Here is an 18982-nt window from a genome sequence, read left to right as displayed (position 1 = left end):
AAATGGTTTTCTGGTAACGCTTTCTGTCACAACCTAGGCAGCATTATTATTCAGCCAGACTGGGGGGGGGAGGGATTGTGCCTGGATGCCTCAGAATGTGGTCGTAGATTACAGAAAGATATTCCTTACAGCTTGGGGAATGATGATTAGAAATCAAAAGCAACAAATTATTGTATAATTATGTGTCACATTTGTGTGGTCAACAGTAACCCTTCATGAAAGACCTCAGAAAATATACTTAGTGTACCTTTTCCACCAGAAGCTTATGGGAATGCAGACGAAGTGATCGATAATACAGAAATTACCATCAACAGTATAATTTACTACTACCTACATTTGAAATGAGTGGGCGTGTTAGGATTTTAAAAAGTTAAATTATATGTATGCTTAGTGTATTAAACTTAGTTGAATAAGATTTGTATTTCAAAGATGTTTCAATACGGCATTGATTTTATAGCAATTGATGATATATTGTAAGAGAATTGATGGTTAAAATATACCGCCAGACTTTCAAAAATCTTAATATAACTACTAAAAATGAAACTGAGGGAGTAGTAGACGGTTGGAGGTGGAACAATTGTAGATCAAGGACATCATGGGAACTATATAACTCCTGGCTCCATCTATTGATTGATTGTGTCACCTTTCTTCCTTGGTATTTAGATAATTGTTTATTTATAATAAAATTCGGATGTTCTTTCTACACAATATTTACTTTTGCAGGGCAGATATGGCATTTTGTTTTTAATACTTTGTTTACTTTCACTGTGAGCAGCTATGCACGATTTATCTGCTGCATACACAATGGAAAATTACATCTCACAGTCAGGGTCTCCCATAGATGAAGAATTACATCTAGTGGGCCATGATCTACTTTTCATGTAAAAATGTCAAGCTCCAAGGTTTAGCAGCTAAAACTAATGCATACATATTATAAGACGCGAGTATTTTAAGATGACCGTTTTGGTTCTTCGCTGTGGCTTCTGGACTTATTTATCTGTGAAGCTGAAGTATGTATTCAACAAAAGGAAAACAGGCTCATAGAACTTAAAAGAACAATCCGTTAAGAACATATAAAGAATGACAAAAACAAAGCATCACAGCCACCTTCTTTCATTTATTTTCCAGGATTTCCTTTGTTATAAAACATGCAGAGTATCAAAATCAGAATTACATCTCTGGACACATTGTGTTCAGGAGTGAATAACAAGATAATGCTAATGCACAAGGGAACTGTTTGAATCTTTTACTGATCAGTACATGATTCATTGGGCTTCCATTTGGATATTGCGTGCATCACTCTCCCTTTCCATCCTTGTAGAAGCCAGCCGCTGTCTTCATCAGCAACAAAGTCCTCATGATAAATCTCTTTCGTCATATCTAGTATTGAATTCAAGATAGCTGGATCGACAGGAAGCTGCTCGAACCCGGCCTTGAGGCACCTTGCTTGCCACTGTTTGTAAGTTTCTGGCCTCTCAGTCCTCTCTGCGCCCTCACATGATATGATGTTTAACGCTTCCCGCCTAAACAATCTCCCCTCTATCAACTTTCTTGCTTCATTATCCCGTGGAATATTTGTATCAAACATGTCGAACAATGAGGAGTAATGGAACAGAAGCTCTTTGAAGCGTGTTATAAAGAAGGGAGAACTGTATGATCCATTCACAACGCCGAGAATAAAGACCTTTGGGTTCATCCTCCTCATGATTTTTAGTACCCTATCCCTTGCACTATTCATGGCTACTGTCTCATCACCCAGAGTTTTCATCTGGTACAAACTGTTGACTATGAGCACTTCACCCTCCTCAATGTTGAGATCTTCAATCTGAATGTTTTCATATCGTGAGGAAATGCCCTGATATTGAAAAGGTACCTTAAACATGTTTGCATAATCAGCCAACCGCTTCCCTGCCTGCTCGGTGATCTCCAAGGTGCCGAAACCTGGTCGAGACACATCTATACCTGTAATCCGAAGCTTTGGAGGCACTCCTTGCTCAGAAAACTTCTGGATCAGTGACGGCCATTGTAAGCCAAAGCACATGCCAAAATCGACGATGTGCACCTTCGGTTGCCCCCTGGAGGCTTCAAGAATAGTTCGGTTGGCGAAGGTGTATGATACCCTGAGCAAAGGGAAAGCCGCAAGAGAAAGGTTGTAGATCTTAAACAATTCTTCATCAGTTACTCGCTTCGTCAAGAGCTTGAGGTACACCTGTCTCCCAATCCCAGCCAGGCGTGCCTCAAGGCCATCCACTAAGTAAAAGGCCAGCCTCTGAATGCAATCTCCATCTGGTGAGGAGTGCTGTCTTATCTTCTTGATTAGCTCAGTGGCCAACGGACGGTCGTCAGCTGCTACAGCCTGCGCACAGTGGATGAGGAGAGTTCTGAGATCAACCACTTCTTTGTTGATCTGCCTCTTACCCCGCGACTTCTGTTGAGTTGGTCCTTTGCTTTGACCTTTTGTTGAATTCATACTTGCTTGCTTTGCCATCAATTCTCGTAGGCTTCTTGTTTCGTCAAAACAATCGAGACGATACCAAAGCAGATGTCTGTCAAACTTTCTGTTTTGGCTTATTTCGCAAGTAATCGTATTTGCATGTTGTTTACTGCTTCTCCCTTCCCTGGTGCCCAAGTATTGGGTACATGGATTGTTCGTGTGGTCTGTGATCTGAAATACTGCACATTTGCTCTTCTCGACTTCTTTTGCCTTTGTAGTCAGTCTGCAGATGGAGAGCTTGTCACTGTCCAAATAGATGACCAATTTATCAAACCCCTTTGCATCCTCAGGACCTCTTATGATTTGCAAGGCAGGGAAACCAAATCTAGTGGCCCTACCAGTGCTTGTCAAAGGCTGATATGGCCGAAAAAGACTCCTGCCATAGTTATATGGACTCAAAGGGGCTGCCAATGCATGTAGCATGCTAGGACTGCAAATGTCACTAGTGAAGCTAGTTCTGCGAGGCCGTTTTTGATAATTACTACTACTACTCTCATCTGGGTCATCCACTTCATTGTTGCTACAGAGTGGTGGCCATGAAGGCGGGTATACCTGCCCTAGAATATCATAGAAGGTCTTCTCAGCAGCATGAAGGGCGGCCTCCCCTTCATGCAAGCCAACCCTCTCATCGATATCCTCCATCAGCATCCGGCTTATGTGGTGAAGAGCGTTATCGTTTGATCTGATCCTTTGGTAGTCGGGGTTAAACCCTGCAGAAGTCTGAAGTTGGCTTTGTCTGAGGTTGCTACTGACATTATACATTCCAGGGATGGTGACCAGGTTGGAGAGTTGTGTGTTTGATTCATTATTGGTTGGCTGGGGAAAGAACTGGGGATCAGACCGTCTGTAGTTATGCGTTGTGATGAGTTGCTGTTGGGAAGAAGAGCAAGAGCCATCATATGGTTGTTCGGTTGTTGTAATGGTGTGCAGGTCATCAGAGAGAGGTTCAATCACCATAGAGTTTATTCACCACACAGGGAGGATTTTCCCTTCAAACCTTTATACAAAGATGATTGTTCAGAACCCCACAACTAATGTCCAGCTTCTTCTCTGCAACAGGGAAGAGAAAAAAAACTAGTTTGCATGAGACTTGAATTTTCTCTAATTTCTAGAACTCAGAAGACTGCATGCACCTAACACTAAGTAGTTTAAATGGTTTGGGAAGAAAAGGTTTTACAAGAAAGGTCATTTAGGTCAGCTGCTTATACTAAATCACAACCAGTAAGTCCAATGCATGCTTCTAGTTAATTGAGGTGATAGTGCTTAGGGGTCACTTAGTGGTACCGATGTTATTAGTTAACTGAAGTGTTGGTAATGATGGGCCACATTGGTAGCATTGATATTCTTATATGTTGGAGGGATAGATTTATGCAAAAGGAATAGGAGCCATTGGATGCAGTTGATCGAATGGATGTAACTGATCCGTTACACTATGATTGGTTAATATGGAAAGGAAAGGAACTGGTGTTTTTTTAATTATTAGTATGGATAATTGTTTAGTATGCCATGGTGGGGCAACATGTGTAACTCTACCTGTTAAAGATCTTGTGGTTAGCATCAGTTACTGAATTGCAAATGTAAGAACTCAACTTATAGCACTTCTTGCATCAAAAGGATGAATCTTGATTTTTCTAATTTTATTTGAACTGCAGAATCCATTTATGCCAACTTTTGGACATGAACAACAAGCATTGAAAGTACTCTGCAGTCAAGCACATACCTTCGCGAATCAGCAACAGCACCGATGTCCAAGTCCTTGCGTAGAAGGTGGCGGGGAGAAGAGGGCATATGTTTGTTCTGTGTAGGCAGTCAGGCTTTATAGAGATCATGGTTGAGACTTGAGATGTCCCATGGTATTGCGACACTGATCACAGAGTCCGTGGTGTCGATGTAAACTAAATAAAATTGTCATGTCCTCTCCTCTCTGGCGTTTCCTTGTAGCTTTAATTTCTTCTCGATGGAGACATTCAGGATGGAGACAGAGAATGCTCCAGATTGTTGTCACCACTTTGCGTAAAAAATTAGGCAGAAATTGTCTTCTCATCCTCTTTATAATTCAGCCGCTGCAGTTTGAATGATCGACAAGAGGCGAAGATTGGGAGGAAAGAGCAAGAGCGATTGACCAGCTGGTTAGGATTCAGTGCTCTTGCAGGAGTTTGACAAGACCATCCGCCCAGCAAACTAGCGTGGGTTTATATCCTGACAATAGGCGTGCTAGTTCTTATAAAACTTGTTATCCCTATAGGTGAAGTCATGCATTATGACAAAAATGGCTCCTAACTTTGCAGATCGAACTTAGAAATGTGAAGGACTTGAGAATGCCCCAATACTTGAGAATGATACTATGTACTCCCTCCGTTCCAAAAAAAAAAAGAAGTAGAAATTAAGTTGCAACTCGTGGGATATAGGAAATATCAGATAATGGCCCAAGATTAACGATACCAGCCTACTTTCCCCTGTGCAGTAGATGGACAGCGGATGCATATACCTTTTGTGCGACCTCCAGATTTCAACCAACCTGTAGCAAACTACAAGGCACTCGGCATCTAGACAAATATATATTTGATAAAGTAGACGAAGTCGCAACATATTACGTAACAGCGTCCATAAACCATGAAGAAATGAACTTTTCCTTACGATGATGATGAAAACTAGAGCGATGGACTGGCAGCGACTGTCGGCGACAATAGGTACAAGATGCAAGTACAGCTAATGGTGCCAAAAGCAGAGTAGAAACAAATGCATCCAGGTTGGGACGGTTGAACCAATAAAAAATCATATCTCATCCTTTTCTTCCAAAGAAAGAAGAATCAATCGATTTTACTAAAGCAAAAGAGTTTAAAAAAAAACTGGAAATGGCATCGATGAAACAGATGCAGATGTATATGCTATCTACATAATTGTCTACGCAAATTCACTTCTCAATTGTTCATCATGTTGCAAGGTTGTTCAAACCTGGTGCTCCATCGGGGCTTTTGTAAAGACATTTTCATTTGGTGCTGGCCACTCTGATAGCCAGGCATACCTCCATCATCTGGTGCAATCTTTTCCACGGAAGATTTTTCCTTTTACAATTCTTACCTTATTGGAGATATTCATCATGCAGCAGTCTTCAACATCGCTTTGGAAAAGAAGCCCAGGATGTATTAGACCAGAGCTCTTGCATTGGGTTTGAGGAATGATGCTTCTGACCAAACAGATTGGAACCTATGCAAAGGCAAAATGCCCTCTTATCACCAACTCCAGTGGAAAAGCATATTGATGCAGTCGAAACATGCAGTTAATGATTTCAAGCTTCCTCCACAGTTGTTTCAAACGTACGTCAGTATAGATTCTGCATGTCACCAATCGATACAGTGTCTTTAGATTTCTGCAATACAGTATGATTCATTTGACAAAATAAGCTGCCTGACAGTTCACAGAACAAGTGATGTATTAAAAGTTGTACATCGAATTCACAGCTTGATGCAATTGAATATTTTTTACTGCAAACTCAGAGATCAATTCATTTTCCCCTCCGATCAAAGATTCCATAGGCAGTGTTCTACCTCGCACTGAGCTAAACCCATAGTACCAAAATTAGGGTTTGGGAAATAACATTACAACTCTGAACTGATACAATGCTTGTTCTAAAATGCTCCTTAATCTACACTGTTCTGGTGAGTCTCTTCTGGCTGGCACGGTGAGCAAAGGTCGAATGCTATGTGCAGCAAAGGAGCTTCTCAAAAGTGAGCCAAACTGTATACTAGAGTCCATGAAAGCTGCAAGCAACAAAAAGGAAAATGAGGTGTCAATGACTAAATTGAGATTAGTTCCTTTTCTTTTGATGAAGTAGAATAGTTACCAGGAAAAGGGTGAAAGAAGCAAAAAGTCCCTCCTGAAGTAGTGCCCCATGGCCTCCATATTCTTCCTCATCAATCTTCAACACGTATGCATAGTACCAATAAATAATGCCCGTAGAAATAGCCATAAATCTGTAAAAGGCCACATAATATGTTATGATAAAACCATAGTAAAAGCTCACGTGCTGGTGTCAAATAAAGATCAGCCCTAAAGTCATCGTACTTTTACAGAGGCGTGAAAAACAGTAGCAACAGATAACTGCATTTAGGTAATGGAAATAAAGTCATTTGCTATGGCAATCAGCAACTCTGATTGCTTAGCATGCATCCGACACTAAAAGCAGGTAATCAACCATTGCTCTGTCCTGCGTGTCTTTTCCCGTTGCTAAAGCCATATTAAAAGTATCATACGACTCCCTTGATCAAAACTCATGCATTTACAACCCGAAAATAGTCAAGAGCCAAAGAATATGTATCCAAGTACAAAAAAAGGTCAGACTGAAAAGACACGGTTGTTTGTCAGTGCCGTTTAGGAATTAGAAGCGAAAAATAGCCAAGGCCCTGCATCCTACAGAGGTAAATGGCAAATTCTGCTAGTGTACAGACAATCAGAACCCAATTGGCAAGTAAACACAAGAGGTAACAACAGATCTGACCCCACATATGACTGCTGATGGTGGTGAAATCATCCCTCCCTGAAGTAATAACATGAGGAACCGAGGATTATTACTCTCCTAAACTCCAATTGTCTTAGCACTGCCAGCTTAACATTAATTGTGCTCGGTCGCAATGTCCTTGACACATCTAAAACTGATCTGATTTTAATCCCCAGCAAGGGTAGTCATCCCCTGATATCTAATTCTACCGTAAAAGACCTTAACTTCACATATCCACGCGTGTTCGCTCCATTGTACATGAATTGCATCTAAGATTAACCGAGGGAAAGCTAACAGATCTACAGTGTAAGACTGGAGCTTTGGGAAGATAAGGGAGAGGTTGGGGGGTACTCACAGCGCGATCCAGACGGCGCCGACGAGGGGGACGGCTCCCCAGAGCAGGCCGCAGATGAGCCCCACCGCCTGGCGGATCCAGTGCACCGCGTCCAGCAGTTGGTCCTGGCAAAGCCGAGCCGAGAGCATCAGCGGGCAGCTACGCAGGAGCCAAGATCGGGAGCCAGGGCGGCGGGGCGTACCTTGTCCCAGGATGCCTCCGGGTCGAGGTACCTGGCGAGCTTAGAGGAGAGCGCGTGGCCGCCGTTCTGCTGCTGCGCCTGCGCCTGCGCGCGCGACTGCTTCGCCGACGACCTGGCCTTGGCCATCGCTCTCTCCGCTGGAAGCAGATGGAGCGGCGGCGGGATGCCCGAGGCGAGGTGGGAGATGGGATCGCGGCGGCGCACGTGCACGGGGCAGTCCCTTCCAAATCGAGGCTGGGCAGTTAAGCTGGAGGTGGGCGGCGGCGCTCCCTTCCTTTCCCTCTTTTTCTCTACGGCTGCGCCCCCCGCAACGTTTTGTATTTACATTTATGCCCCTGGAGGGAGTGAAAACGAAAATCAGTACTACAGTTAGCTGGAGGTGGAGACACTGATTGGGTTTACTTTTCATTGGGTGATGCTTGTTTGACGTCATCATCAAAGCATAAAAAAGAACATGTTATGTACCAACCTTTTTAACTTTAAAAAAATGTACCAACCTTTTACTTATACAAGATAAACCTTGCACAAGAAGAGCACATTGGTGCATTCAATATAGTAGATTAGAGCAACACACTTATACATAGAGTGGCCAAAGTGTATACTCACCCAAACACATACTAGGGCAATTAGGCATGCATGAGTAGTAGGCCCCTCTGTTGTACTTGGGGACACACTATTATAGTATCATCAAACAATCAATGTCCGCACCAAGATGCAAGAAACGCCCACATGCAAATTCAGAAAACCAAGGAGTAGCTTTCTACTCATGGTTGTGTAAATCTCAATGACATTTACCATATACAAACAGCATTAACCAGAACACAACTCATGAACTCATCCACTAGAGCAGAGTATAAGAAAACATTTACAGGCCGAGTTAGCCACTCTGCCCAGCCAACCAAGCCACTCATCCACTACGGCAGAATCACCACACTATATCAGGTATCAGCTAATCACTTGGTTCCTTCTAGGCTTGTACCAAATCACAGGCAGAAGATGAGGAGGATTCATCAGCTTGTCCAGGTCAGAATCTGCTTCGTTTGCCAGCTCACCACACTCCCTGCACAAACAATGCAAAAACCGTGACATGGCTACACAGCTGCGGTTTCCTTTACCCTCTAGTATCAATGATCAAGAATAGAATGGCAAAATGCCTTTTCCTTTGGGGAAATTTATGTCAAACGCATAACATAAGCCTCAATACTGCTTTGGCTTACCTCTGGATATTCACTAGCCGGTCTAGAGATAGACAGTCAATTTGCCCTGGAACGTAGGGAACGGCGCAAACTGCCAGGAGATGCTGCTGATAGGGCTGTGGCTTCTCTCTTAGCGGGAAGAGACTGCCTCTTGTTCTTGCTTCGGGAATGGCTTTGATTGGGAACATCCTCACTTCTGCCATCAACTGAAGTCACCATGGGAGATGTAGGAAGAGTCCCTGAGGAATGCAGTGACAGAAATTAAAAGATAAATTTGAAAAAAGTACAGAATCGTGCACTTTAATCTGGGGGTGTACAGAAGTTCATTCCATAATGGGAAAGAAAAGTGAGACCTGGTTTTTAAATTGGAAATCATGCACTGTATTATTTGTAACATTAAAGTATACCTTGGAAATTCCACCAGAACCAAAACTACATAAAAAGCAACCCATAGAATATCTGCAATTAACAGTGCAGTGTTCCATTTATGTACATATAAATGGTGTATTTGAGACAAAGTCACATGTTTACTTGGGAAGAAAACAGGTCTGCTCTGCTTAACCCCATTGCCCCTTACTAGCATTTGGTTAAAAAAAAAAGGCAGAAATTCATGCTACTTATTGTACTTGTAGAAGATGTTTATGAATCTGACACTTGTTCACATTATTGTACCAAGGATATAAATTAGGAAAAAGTCTATTTTACTACCCTCACCTATTTACTTTGTCCACTTAACCCCCTAAGCAAAATTTAGGCACATTTTACTCCCCCAAACTATTTCATTTGGTCCAATCTACCCCCTAATTAGATTTCTCTTTTTTGTTTCTTCGCGTACAAATTGAATTTTAATTTCAGATTTTGTCAGTTGACTTATAACATGATGCTCCATGTTAAAAAAATATATTAGAATTTTTTCATGATTACTTTTCGTACAGTTTTGTATATCTAAGATCAATTTTGCATTAAATATTCCCAACCTATGAAAATAACCATGAAAATTCTTAGTATAATTTTCTAACATAAGGCATCATGTTTTGTATATGCTCACCAAATTTGAACTCAAAATTCAACTCATACACGAAGAAACAAAAAAGAGAAATCTAATTAGGGGGTAGATTGGGCCAAATGAAATAGTTTAGGGGAGTAAAGTGAGCCAAAACTTTGTTCAGGGGGTTAAGCGGACAAAGTGGATAGGTGAGGGGAGTAAAATGGACTTTTTCCTATAAATTATTGGTTACCATTCATGGCAGAAGACTGGAATTTCTCTCTGATGATCCTTAGAAACTTGACTACATGATCACTCAAATTCAAATCCTTCACCAGTTCCTCAACATCCTTGATGTGTGGATCACATTCAAGCACTGCTGTGACAGAAAAAATAACTTTAAGAAAACTGTAAATGTGAAAAATGGAGAATCGGGTATCAACAAAGGCACTTGACCAAATCTCATAAGGAGCTTCAACTCACAGTTATATCTATCTTTGTCAAAATTTATGCAAAATGAGTATTCCTTCTCTGGACTTTGCGGGTCAATCTTGTTGAAAACAAACTTCACACCTTGAGGAAGAAAACAAGATGCTTGTTATACAATCCTGGAAGCCAAGTGCAGCATGAAATTTGTCTATTGCTTACCTTCGTCTCGTCCAACAATCTGGAAGCCAAGAAACTTCCCGTACCATAGAACAGCTTCTTCTATCTTCTCCCGCAGTGCCGCATCTTCATTACTCTTTGCTTCAAGTGGTTCAAGTGCTGCCATAGGCCATAAATAAAGAATATCACTGGACTGGCATATTACTTGACGTATTTGTGAGTTGTGTTGACTTCTGTGAAGGATCAGCCACAACAACCCCACCAAAAAGATGAACGTAGCATGGGAAGACTAGAGAAGGTGTACCTTGAAGTTGCTCAGATATGACTGCGGTGCGTTTATCCCTCTTGTCCCTCAGATCTGCAACCAAGTTACCGAGCCCCTCGACCATAGCAGTGGCATCTGAAATCGACTCGGTGGTGAGTTTGCCCTTTGATTCCTTGCACGATTTAACTGCAAAGGGCCAGTTGGAGTTTACAAACACCAGATTTCAGTCTTCATAGCATGGTCTCATGAACCAACCAATTGCACAATCATCTATGAAGATTAATGATGCAATGGGAGCAGTTTTGGGGTCAACACAAGACATAAATAGTGCGCATCATCAGAATAACATAGGGGGTTGTGTGTATGCATTTTCAGGCCCCCAGCCGTGAAATTAAGTATTGCAACCGAAGGGGAAGGAACTGAACTGTACAGTCCTGAAATACACTACATTTGGGCATCAACTGCCCAAAATGTGTCGGAGAAAGGAGCTAGAAGCCTTCACGTACTGGAGAGAGTTTCGCTGAGCTGAGATTGGAGGTCGCGCAACTGATCCTTGAGTCCTTTTAGCTGCTCTGCACCATACAAAGGAATCACTCGAAATGGGGTTTTCGCGGGCCTGAGGTGGGGATGAGGGGCAGCGGGGAGGGAAGGAAGGGCGACGCGGCAGTTACCTCGGGTGCCTTGGCGCGGGAAGGTCTTGAGGGCGAGCGAGAGGGCCGACGATACGGCAGCGGACTCCGCCTTCCACTCGCGGTTCGCCGCCATCCGCCCCCGCAGCGCCGCCGCCATCTTCTTCCACCGCGGATCCAGCGCTCCCGCCTCGCCTCCTCCAGGCCCGGCGGCGATGGGGGCCACCCGCTCGCGGGAGGCTGCCAGCTGCTGCTCGGCCGACGACGCCATCCGCTGCTCGACTCAAGCGGGCCCCGCACTCCGACGACGACAGCGGCCGGTCGGTGCCTCCGGGTTTGCGCCTTTGCGGCGGCGAGCGAAGAGAGAGGGAATTCTTGGTTTAGTTTTGGAGTTGGGGGTTTGCGAGTCGGGCCGGGCCGGGGCAAGGAGATCCGAAGTTGATTGAGCTGGGCTCAATGGTTGGCCTATACTTATGGGCTGATGGCCCATGTTTAAGGTCCATAACTCCGGATACACCAGGCCACCGCACTGACCACACAGAGTTCTCTCTTAAGGTCGCGAGCCGAACGTATCTCGGCTGGTGAAGTGCTCGCAGTGGATGTATCTATCAGGATTCGAGTGCTGAACTTGACACTGATGCTTATATTTTTTATTTATTTTATAATTTAATAGGCGGATGTGTTCGTCAACAGTGAGGTGCCAGTGGTGATTTCGTCAATCTCATGGATTTGCTGGCTCGTTCTTTCGGAGGTGCTCGTAGAGGTAAGGTTGCATACGTGTATTCGTAGGGATAAGTGTGTGTGCGTATATAGGAGCGTCCGCGTCTCTGTACTTTGTGATTCGAAAAAAAAATTCTCTCCTTAAGTCAAACAAGAAAATGATACTACAAATCAAAATTCGAGTGAAATTTCTCTGCCAACTTCTACCACTAGTTTCCACATCCGTCGCTAAACAGATGGTAAAGCCTGGAACTTGGATGAGATAAGATCGAATGACTGATCTTCCATAGCGGAAAGACGGAAAGTGGAAACACACAGCAAGACGAGCAGAACAGTTGTTTGCAAGGAGCAGCAACACCAGCCATAGCCACTGATGGCCACCAGTGTAGGCAACTAGTCATCACTTCACGTAGAAACGGACACGAAAGCCACTCTACTCGCCACACCAGGATCCCTCCCCCGCCCGTAATCTCGTATCGGCCGCTACTACCCCGGGCTTGTGCGGTGACAGCCATCCACCGCCTGCTGCTGCACAAAAGATCAGGCCCGTGTGACGCTGTCGCCCCGTTGAGCGGAGCCACACGTTCCTTCCCCAGTTCTCCGTCGCGGCGCGCGGCCGGTATGTGCCCTCCACGCAACCGCCACTCCCTCGGTTTCTTGCTCGGAACACGACCGCCAGTTGATGCCTGATTTGCTTGCCTTCCTGCTCACTCTGCGCCGCGCTCCCTTCCCACGCATTCCCCCCGTCGTCCCACCCCAGCACCAGCAGGAGAGGCCCACGACGAGAGCGGGCGCTGCCGTTCAGCTTCGATCTATGGCCGCCGCCGCCCCGGTGGCACCCGGGAGCGGCCGCGTCAGCCGCCTGCGCCCGCGCCCGACCCGGGTGGGGCTGCGCGGCGCGGGGGCGGTGGTGGCGGCGGCGGAGGGGCCGTCCTGCCTCTACGTGGGGCCAATCGAGACCGCCAGCCAGGAGAAGCTCGAGGCGCTCTACCACCAGGTGCGTTACTACTTCGTTATTATTGTTCCGTTTGATTAGTCATTTCGCCTGTCGGATTCTAGAGGAAAAGGAAGATTTTTTTTTTCCCATTCATTATCACAACATCCAGCCCAACATGTCAATTGTTCTTCCGCAATTGGATTGGATTAGCCGTCTCCATTAACATGTCGAGATCTTCAACACTGTGCAGGCCAGGGATTCCTACTACAGCGGTCAGCCATTGATCGTCGATGACATGTTTGACAAAGTTGAGGTAATTCAGACCTTCAGCTCACTAAATCAATTTAGCCGTCCGAATCACCTGTGCTAAAGTGATAGCTACCTCTCCACGAATAAGCCTTCAGCTTATGTTCTGACAAACCAATGAACCCTGCAGCTGAAGCTCCGGCTTTATGGCTCCAAATCCGTTGTAAAGTACCCCCGTTGCAGCCTCATAAGGCAGTCAACGTATGCCGATGCTGAGGTAAACTTTCACATTTTTTTGACGCTTAAAATGTGTTCCCGTTACGTCAGAACTAAGGCTATTGGCTTACACTTTGATGTTTCGCTCGGCCTTTGGGTATAGGGCAGGAGGACCAATCAATGTTTATGGCATTATCAAGCATCTGGATGTTGCTACTCCTGTTTGGCACCTCAGCCTTCCTTGTTCCCAGTCTCTACACCCTGAACCTTGCGTTTGGAGATGCATTCGGAGCAAGGCACCTCTTGTACGGTGCAGAGTCCCTTGATGCGATAACAAGAGTTAACGACTTGGCTTTAGTTGGATTGGGCTATCTGGTTGGTTATCCCATTGCATCTGCGTCCGGTGAGAATGCTGATATATGGCATCTTTCATATGTGATATCTTAATTTCCACACATGGGTGAACCATCTGATTGGTTTTTTCAGTTGGTGCACTGCGAGGCTTACTGTCTAACAATTTGGTTGCACTGAAAGGCTCCTGCCCGAATTGTGGTGAGCAGGTCAGCTTTAGTTCTAGTAATGATAGTAATCAATTATCATTCTGCTTATCATCTATCTATAATCGTCTGGCAATCTGAGAAACTTGAGCATGTTGCTGTCAGGTATTTGCATTTGTTAAGACAGATAAATCCATTCGAGCACCTCATAGAGCAGAATGTCATGTCTGTGAATGCCCATTGGAGTACCGCACCAAAATTGAGGTATGTCAAAGACTGGTCATTTCCATACCGTTTTGCAGTGTTGAAATGTATGGTCGTGTACATTTGAAACTTTGGGAACGAATTTATGTTATGTGGGTGCAATGGCATGCAAAACAATACAGTATTCTTTGTCAGGGTACAATACTGTGAAATCTGCACCAAGTTCTTGCAGCATCACAAAATTATGTTGTTCCTTTTTATACTTCCTGTACTGAGGTTTCAGGTCCTTAATTCTCTGGCACATTTAACATGGATAAATGGGTACACTAAATCACTAATGAAGATACAAGAAAAACTTTAACTTAGTGTAGGAGCTTTGGTTCCAGATTTCCTTAAGGTTTGGGAGTTGAACTATTTAGTGGACCTATATTTTTTTGGCATCACAGAACAAATATATATATGTTTTCCTTGCGGTGTTGCTGTGCAGAAATCGTTGTCAGGGCCTAGAAGAACCTGGGTCTACGGCCGAGTTTATCTAGTGAAGCAAGGGCATCCTAGGAAACGGAAGTGGATAAACGACTAAAGTTCCAATGGCAGCTGCTGAAGAAAGTTAAGATCAACTTGTGAGATAGCACTCTTCTGATCAATTGAATCATTTTTCAGATGCCACTCTTCTTGATCAGAAGGGCTTATTGTGTACGAATCCATTGAAAGATTGATCAAGCCAAATATTTTTGTAAAGCATATACATTCCTTTCTGAGATTTCCAAATGCTGCAGATGAACCCATGTTGCATTGTATTCTTTTCTTTTTTTCTGTTTTAGATGAACCCATTTTGCAATGATAAACACCACTCAGGAGGCTACGAAGTTGTCCTTGCTATCAGGACGAAGGGTCACTGAAAGGCTGAAACTCTGCACCAAACATGTTTAATCATTTGACCAAAGATGTGTGTTAATTAATCTGTTCTGGATAGCGCAACATGTACGCATACTTGTTCAGATGCAATCAGCGTTATAAAAGTACATATATGAAGTTTTCAGGGTTAGTCATTGGGCTCTCAGCTTAATTTGTACAGGACAAATCTGGAACCTGTGTTGATGCCTGATAGCACTTTACTTGATCAACAGCATCTGTTTTACGCTGGAATTTGACATTAATAAGATGAACCAAAGCAGCTCGCAGAGTTTTAACGGTGACTGAGCTTTTGGCTTGAACAAAATTTCATAAAACTCCGAACTGGATGTAATTATGTATTTACATAGTGTACTTTACAAAGACTTGAAAAGATGTAAAAACTATATGATAAACACAAAACATTCAGAACTCTTGCCTCTTTACAAATCCCTCTATGAGCCTATTATGTCACCTACACCTGCAAAAGAAAAATAAAATACTCTAGCCACTCAAACTGGTTTTGGAGAAGGGGCAGGCTTCCCCTTCATGGCCGCTTTCACGCCATTGCTGTCCAAGCTCCGACTGCTTGGCCTCTTCTGTAGGTGATGGTGCCCTCCCTCCTTGGTGTCCTGGAGCTGTTCCAACGCTGTTACCACCTCATCCATGCTGGGCCTTTGCCTGGACTCCACTGAGAGGCATTGCAGTGCCAGTGCTGCAGCCTTCTGGGCCCTAGCAAGGGAATACTGGCCGCCCAGACGGGGGTCCAGGATGCGAAATATGCGCCGCTTGCTTCTCAGGTATGGCCTAGCCCACTCCACCAAGTTGTGCTCCCCGTTTGGGCGATTCTTGTCCAGTGCGCGGCGTCCTGACAGCATTTCTAGGAGTACTACTCCAAAGCTGTAGACGTCACTCTTGGTTGTCAGATGACCTTCACAAGGTTAAACGAAATTGGTTAGTAAGGTTCTATAATTAGATTCCAAATTACTCTAAGATTGGCTTTAGAATACTCCATAGGGAATGGCAGCAGTATAACGGTGGACAAAGTGTGAAATGAGACCGTAAAATTCGTTCTACAATCCTCACAATTCAATTATATTTCAGATAGGTGTGCTTAAATTTTGGCAATACAATTTCAACCATTTGAGTGTGATTGATAACTCATGATACAAGTTGCATATGATGATTTGGAAACTGGAACAACCGCAGTACCTGTCGCAAGGTATTCCGGAGCTGCATACCCATGAGTCCCCATCACTCTGGTGGAGACATGACTCTTGTCACCAGTTGGACCATCCTTCGCCAGCCCGAAATCAGAGAGCTTTGCATTGAAGTTCTGCAGAAAATTTATCACTATGAGCTCAACAAGTAAACTATTATGTTGGTCCAAAAGGATAAGACTATTGAATATTGCATACCGCATCTAGAAGAATATTTGAGGTCTTGAAATCACGATAGATCACTTTAGCCTTATCACTGTGGAGAAAGGCAAGACCTTTAGCTGCTCCAAGGGCAATTTTCATTCGTAGGTTCCATGACAGCGGCTGGAAATGGGAGCTCCCTGCATATTGCGACATTACAGCATGATTCCTTCAGAATTGGAAAATAGCATTTTGAAGCTAGGAGAAGAAAAGGCCACATGCTTACTTCTGAACAGATGATTTTCTAAACTCCCACGCGGCATGAACTCATAGACAAGGAGACGCTGTTCATCTTCTAGACAGTAGCCAACGAGCTTTACTAGATACGGGTCCGATAACGTTCCAAGGTAATTCACTTCAGCCTGAACATCAAGGAACAGCATGTCATACAGGATGCAAAAACGGCAAGGAACAACAGGAGGCTTTTGCCCACCAAACAATAATTCAATGTAGATACTAACCAGCCATTCCTTGTGACCCTGGTAACCTTCCTGGTTCAGCCTCTTGACAGCAATGACCATCCCTGTGCCTGGCCTAGTTGGGGCGAGTGTCTTCTCATCGATCCATCCCTTGAAGACCGACCCAAACCCACCCTCGCCGAGCACACTGTCCGGTCTGAAGTTTCTGGTGGCAGTCCTGAGCTCGTTGAAGGTGAAGGCCTTGACGTTTGCCGACTCCAGGATTTCATCCTCGCTACGTGGGGTTGGAAGCATTGATGCTGACGACGCATGGCTGCTGGAGCTGCTCAGGGCTACCCCATTCCTACTAGCAAACTTGGAAGTTGCCCCTGCTCATCATCAAGAAAGAATAGAGTTTCAGCCTCTTTCAAAAAAAAGAAGAAGAGTTTCAGACTTCCGTGTGTAATTAAGTTCCAAGCATCTTATTACTAAGTATTTAGGAGTATTTGGTTTTCTTTCCACGTTTTAGGGTGCAAAGAAAAGTTCATGGGCGAAATTGCAGTTCAAAGGTCGCACAAAAAGGGAGCTTTCCTCTTTACTTCCTTTAAGTTTGGCGTAGGAACAACTGAACTTTCAGCGCGGCAGTCAAGAACATTGAAAAGGCGCTGGGATTTAGCTAAAAAGTTGCATCAAAATTGAAGTTGGCGCTCACCATTTGACAAGTCATATAAAGTTGGTTGTACTAGCAATAGCATTTACACTGGATACAAAATCATCTCCTAAAATGGAAAACGAAAGGTTTGGCCTTTGTAGGTGGAAGGATCCAGGAGGAAGATCCAAGCTGAAAATAAACTGGCGGTTTTCTTTTGAGCACGCGGGGGGCAGCGCTAGGTGCCAAACTACGCGATCACGATCGATCGATCCTACACAACGATGTAGCCTGCTTCCTGCCTTAAGACAATAAAAAAAATTAGTGGAAGGGGATCGGCATCAGCTAGCAGGGACAGTAGCTAGCTAGTTTCCAATTGAACAGAACAGTGGAGGACAAAAGAAAGAGCAAAAGATCGACACGAAGCCATGATTGATTGAAGAAGAAAAATAAGTGATCCGAAGAAGAAGAAGAAGAGGAGGAGGATTAGAGAAGGTAGTCGAGAGGGAGCTGACCTGATGGGGAGAAGGCGCTGCGCGAAGGGCTGTCGGAGCTGATCTTGGCGCCCCAGCAGTTCCCCATGGCGACGCGGAATCAATCGCCTCGGTGGAGAAGGCGCCGGCTTCCGGCTGGAATCGGATCGGATCCCGGAGTTCGGAAATGGATGGAGCTGCCGCGGAGCCGGAGGAAGCGCCGCTCCGAGGAACGGGAAACTGCAGGCGGGCTCCAAGAATCGGCGGCACCAAATCAGAGCTCGCAGTCGCAGTCCCCTCTCTCCTAACTGAGCTCGCAAGAGGAGGGAGGGGGAGAAGAGAGAGAAAGAGGGAGGGGATAGAGGAGAGAGGTGGGTGTCCGGCAGAAAAGGCGACGGCTTTGCGCGGATGGATGAAGCAACCAACCGAAGCAAGGGGATGGACAGCAGCTGGCTATCCCTTTCCGGCTCACGCCCCCCGCGTTGGCCTCGAACCAAGGGGGCTCAACTTTCTCACCCGCCCGGCCGGTTTCCAGAGAGAGAGAGCGCGAGAGAGATACAGACAGGCAGGCGGCGAGAAAGGTAGTAGAGATGGGGGTGGGGTGGGGTGGGGATCAGATACTGCCTGCCGCCGCCGCCGCCGCTCCGCTTCTAGAAGGGGAGATAGGGGAGGAGGGAGAGAGAGAGGCAGCCATTAATGCCGGGGCGGGGAAAGGCAGCGAGGGGGGGGCGGGCAGTGGTTGGGTCAGCCAGGCGGGACCCGTTGCCGGTTTGGCCTCGTTGCAGCCCAGCCAACCGAGCCGGCTTTTATTCGCGCCCACCTCCGCGTGCACGCCCCATGACAGGTGGGGTCCCTACCTCGGCATGCGGGGCCCGGTCTCAGGTGCCGCGTGGCCATCCGATGCGGCATCGGACGGACGCGACGTTGTCCAAGGTGGGCACGCGATCCGTCTCCTTTTAAAAATCCCCCCGGCCGCACGCACCACCGTACGGCTCTACGGAGTCCAGAGGGGCGCAACTTGCTGGTTTTTCAACGAAGCGTTTGTTTATTCGAAAACGAGTTGAATTCAAATTTGTTTTTGGGTCACCGGGTCTGACGTTTATGGCCTGCGACGCCGA

The 18982-nt window shown here is 45.3% G+C and overlaps 5 protein-coding genes across 6 annotated transcripts; 1 reads left to right on the top strand and 4 right to left on the bottom strand.

Moving 5' to 3' along the window:
• Window positions 1–1055: 1055 nt before the first annotated feature.
• LOC117850971 (scarecrow-like protein 30) lies at window positions 1056–3676 on the bottom strand. Its single transcript, XM_034732863.2, has one exon. The coding sequence runs from the start codon at window positions 3449–3451 to the stop codon at window positions 1247–1249; it is 2205 nt and encodes a 734-aa protein (XP_034588754.1). The 5' UTR covers window positions 3452–3676; the 3' UTR covers window positions 1056–1246.
• Window positions 3677–5909: 2233 nt separating this feature from the next.
• On the bottom strand, window positions 5910–7801 carry LOC117847416 (uncharacterized). The gene is made up of 4 exons (XM_034728622.2): window positions 7529–7801; window positions 7348–7451; window positions 6339–6468; window positions 5910–6255 (listed from the first exon to the last, which is right to left on the bottom strand). Exons 1-4 carry the CDS (start codon window positions 7652–7654, stop codon window positions 6217–6219), a joined length of 399 nt encoding a protein of 132 aa, XP_034584513.1. The 5' UTR covers window positions 7655–7801; the 3' UTR covers window positions 5910–6216.
• Window positions 7802–8154: 353 nt separating this feature from the next.
• On the bottom strand, window positions 8155–11576 carry LOC117847415 (kinetochore protein SPC25 homolog). Of its 2 annotated transcripts, none has more exons than XM_034728620.2 (8): window positions 11252–11576; window positions 11087–11152; window positions 10620–10766; window positions 10358–10474; window positions 10193–10282; window positions 9963–10088; window positions 8746–8963; window positions 8155–8588 (listed from the first exon to the last, which is right to left on the bottom strand). In XM_034728620.2, exons 1-7 carry the CDS (start codon window positions 11478–11480, stop codon window positions 8782–8784), a joined length of 957 nt encoding a protein of 318 aa, XP_034584511.1. In that variant the 5' UTR covers window positions 11481–11576; the 3' UTR covers window positions 8155–8588; window positions 8746–8781. The 2 variants fall into 2 exon arrangements, with proteins under 2 accessions (XP_034584511.1, XP_034584512.1); XM_034728621.2 differs by having other exon boundaries at window positions 8242–8588; window positions 9963–10085; window positions 11252–11575.
• A 1125-nt stretch (window positions 11577–12701) lies between these two features.
• LOC117847414 (uncharacterized) lies at window positions 12702–14829 on the top strand. The gene is given in 8 exon segments (XM_034728619.2): window positions 12702–12926; window positions 13117–13179; window positions 13303–13389; window positions 13497–13731; window positions 13815–13888; window positions 13991–14089; window positions 14517–14585; window positions 14588–14829. Coding segments are annotated over 8 exon segments (879 nt in total). The 5' UTR covers window positions 12702–12743; the 3' UTR covers window positions 14657–14829.
• A 422-nt stretch (window positions 14830–15251) lies between these two features.
• On the bottom strand, window positions 15252–18507 carry LOC117847413 (receptor-like cytoplasmic kinase 176). The gene is made up of 6 exons (XM_034728617.2): window positions 17907–18507; window positions 16806–17131; window positions 16571–16706; window positions 16342–16484; window positions 16136–16259; window positions 15252–15854 (listed from the first exon to the last, which is right to left on the bottom strand). The coding sequence occupies exons 1-6, from the start codon at window positions 17971–17973 to the stop codon at window positions 15436–15438; spliced, it is 1215 nt and encodes a 404-aa protein (XP_034584508.1). The 5' UTR covers window positions 17974–18507; the 3' UTR covers window positions 15252–15435.
• Between the last annotated feature and the right edge of the window lie 475 nt (window positions 18508–18982).

This window comes from Setaria viridis, chromosome 3, assembly GCF_005286985.2.
Source record: "Setaria viridis chromosome 3, Setaria_viridis_v4.0, whole genome shotgun sequence".
In the NCBI taxonomy this organism is placed as follows: Eukaryota; Viridiplantae; Streptophyta; class Magnoliopsida; order Poales; family Poaceae; genus Setaria; species Setaria viridis.
This window is presented reverse-complemented; position numbering and strand designations above follow the sequence as displayed.

Excerpts from the sequence above, each read along its gene's own strand:
- LOC117847413 (XM_034728617.2), bottom strand. The coding sequence starts at position 17,973 with ATGGGGAACTGCTGGGGCGCCAAGATCAGCTCCGACAGCCCTTCGCGC. Across the intron at positions 16,707-16,805 it reads AGGGTCACAAGGAATGGCTG|GCTGAAGTGAATTACCTTGG; the intron begins GTTAGTATCTAC and ends CTTGATGTTCAG. Across the intron at positions 15,855-16,135 it reads TCCGGAATACCTTGCGACAG|GTCATCTGACAACCAAGAGT; the intron begins GTACTGCGGTTG and ends AACCTTGTGAAG.
- LOC117850971 (XM_034732863.2), bottom strand. The coding sequence starts at position 3,451 with ATGGTGATTGAACCTCTCTCTGATGACCTGCACACCATTACAACAACC.
- LOC117847415 (XM_034728620.2), bottom strand. The coding sequence starts at position 11,480 with ATGGCGTCGTCGGCCGAGCAGCAGCTGGCAGCCTCCCGCGAGCGGGTG. Across the intron at positions 10,089-10,192 it reads TGACAAAGATAGATATAACT|CAGTGCTTGAATGTGATCCA; the intron begins GTGAGTTGAAGC and ends TTTCTGTCACAG. Across the intron at positions 8,964-9,962 it reads CCAGTCTTCTGCCATGAATG|GGACTCTTCCTACATCTCCC; the intron begins GTAACCAATAAT and ends TGCATTCCTCAG.
- LOC117847416 (XM_034728622.2), bottom strand. The coding sequence starts at position 7,654 with ATGGCCAAGGCCAGGTCGTCGGCGAAGCAGTCGCGCGCGCAGGCGCAG. Across the intron at positions 6,469-7,347 it reads GGCGCCGTCTGGATCGCGCT|ATTTATGGCTATTTCTACGG; the intron begins GTGAGTACCCCC and ends GGCCTTTTACAG. Across the intron at positions 6,256-6,338 it reads CTTCTTTCACCCTTTTCCTG|CTTTCATGGACTCTAGTATA; the intron begins GTAACTATTCTA and ends TGTTGCTTGCAG.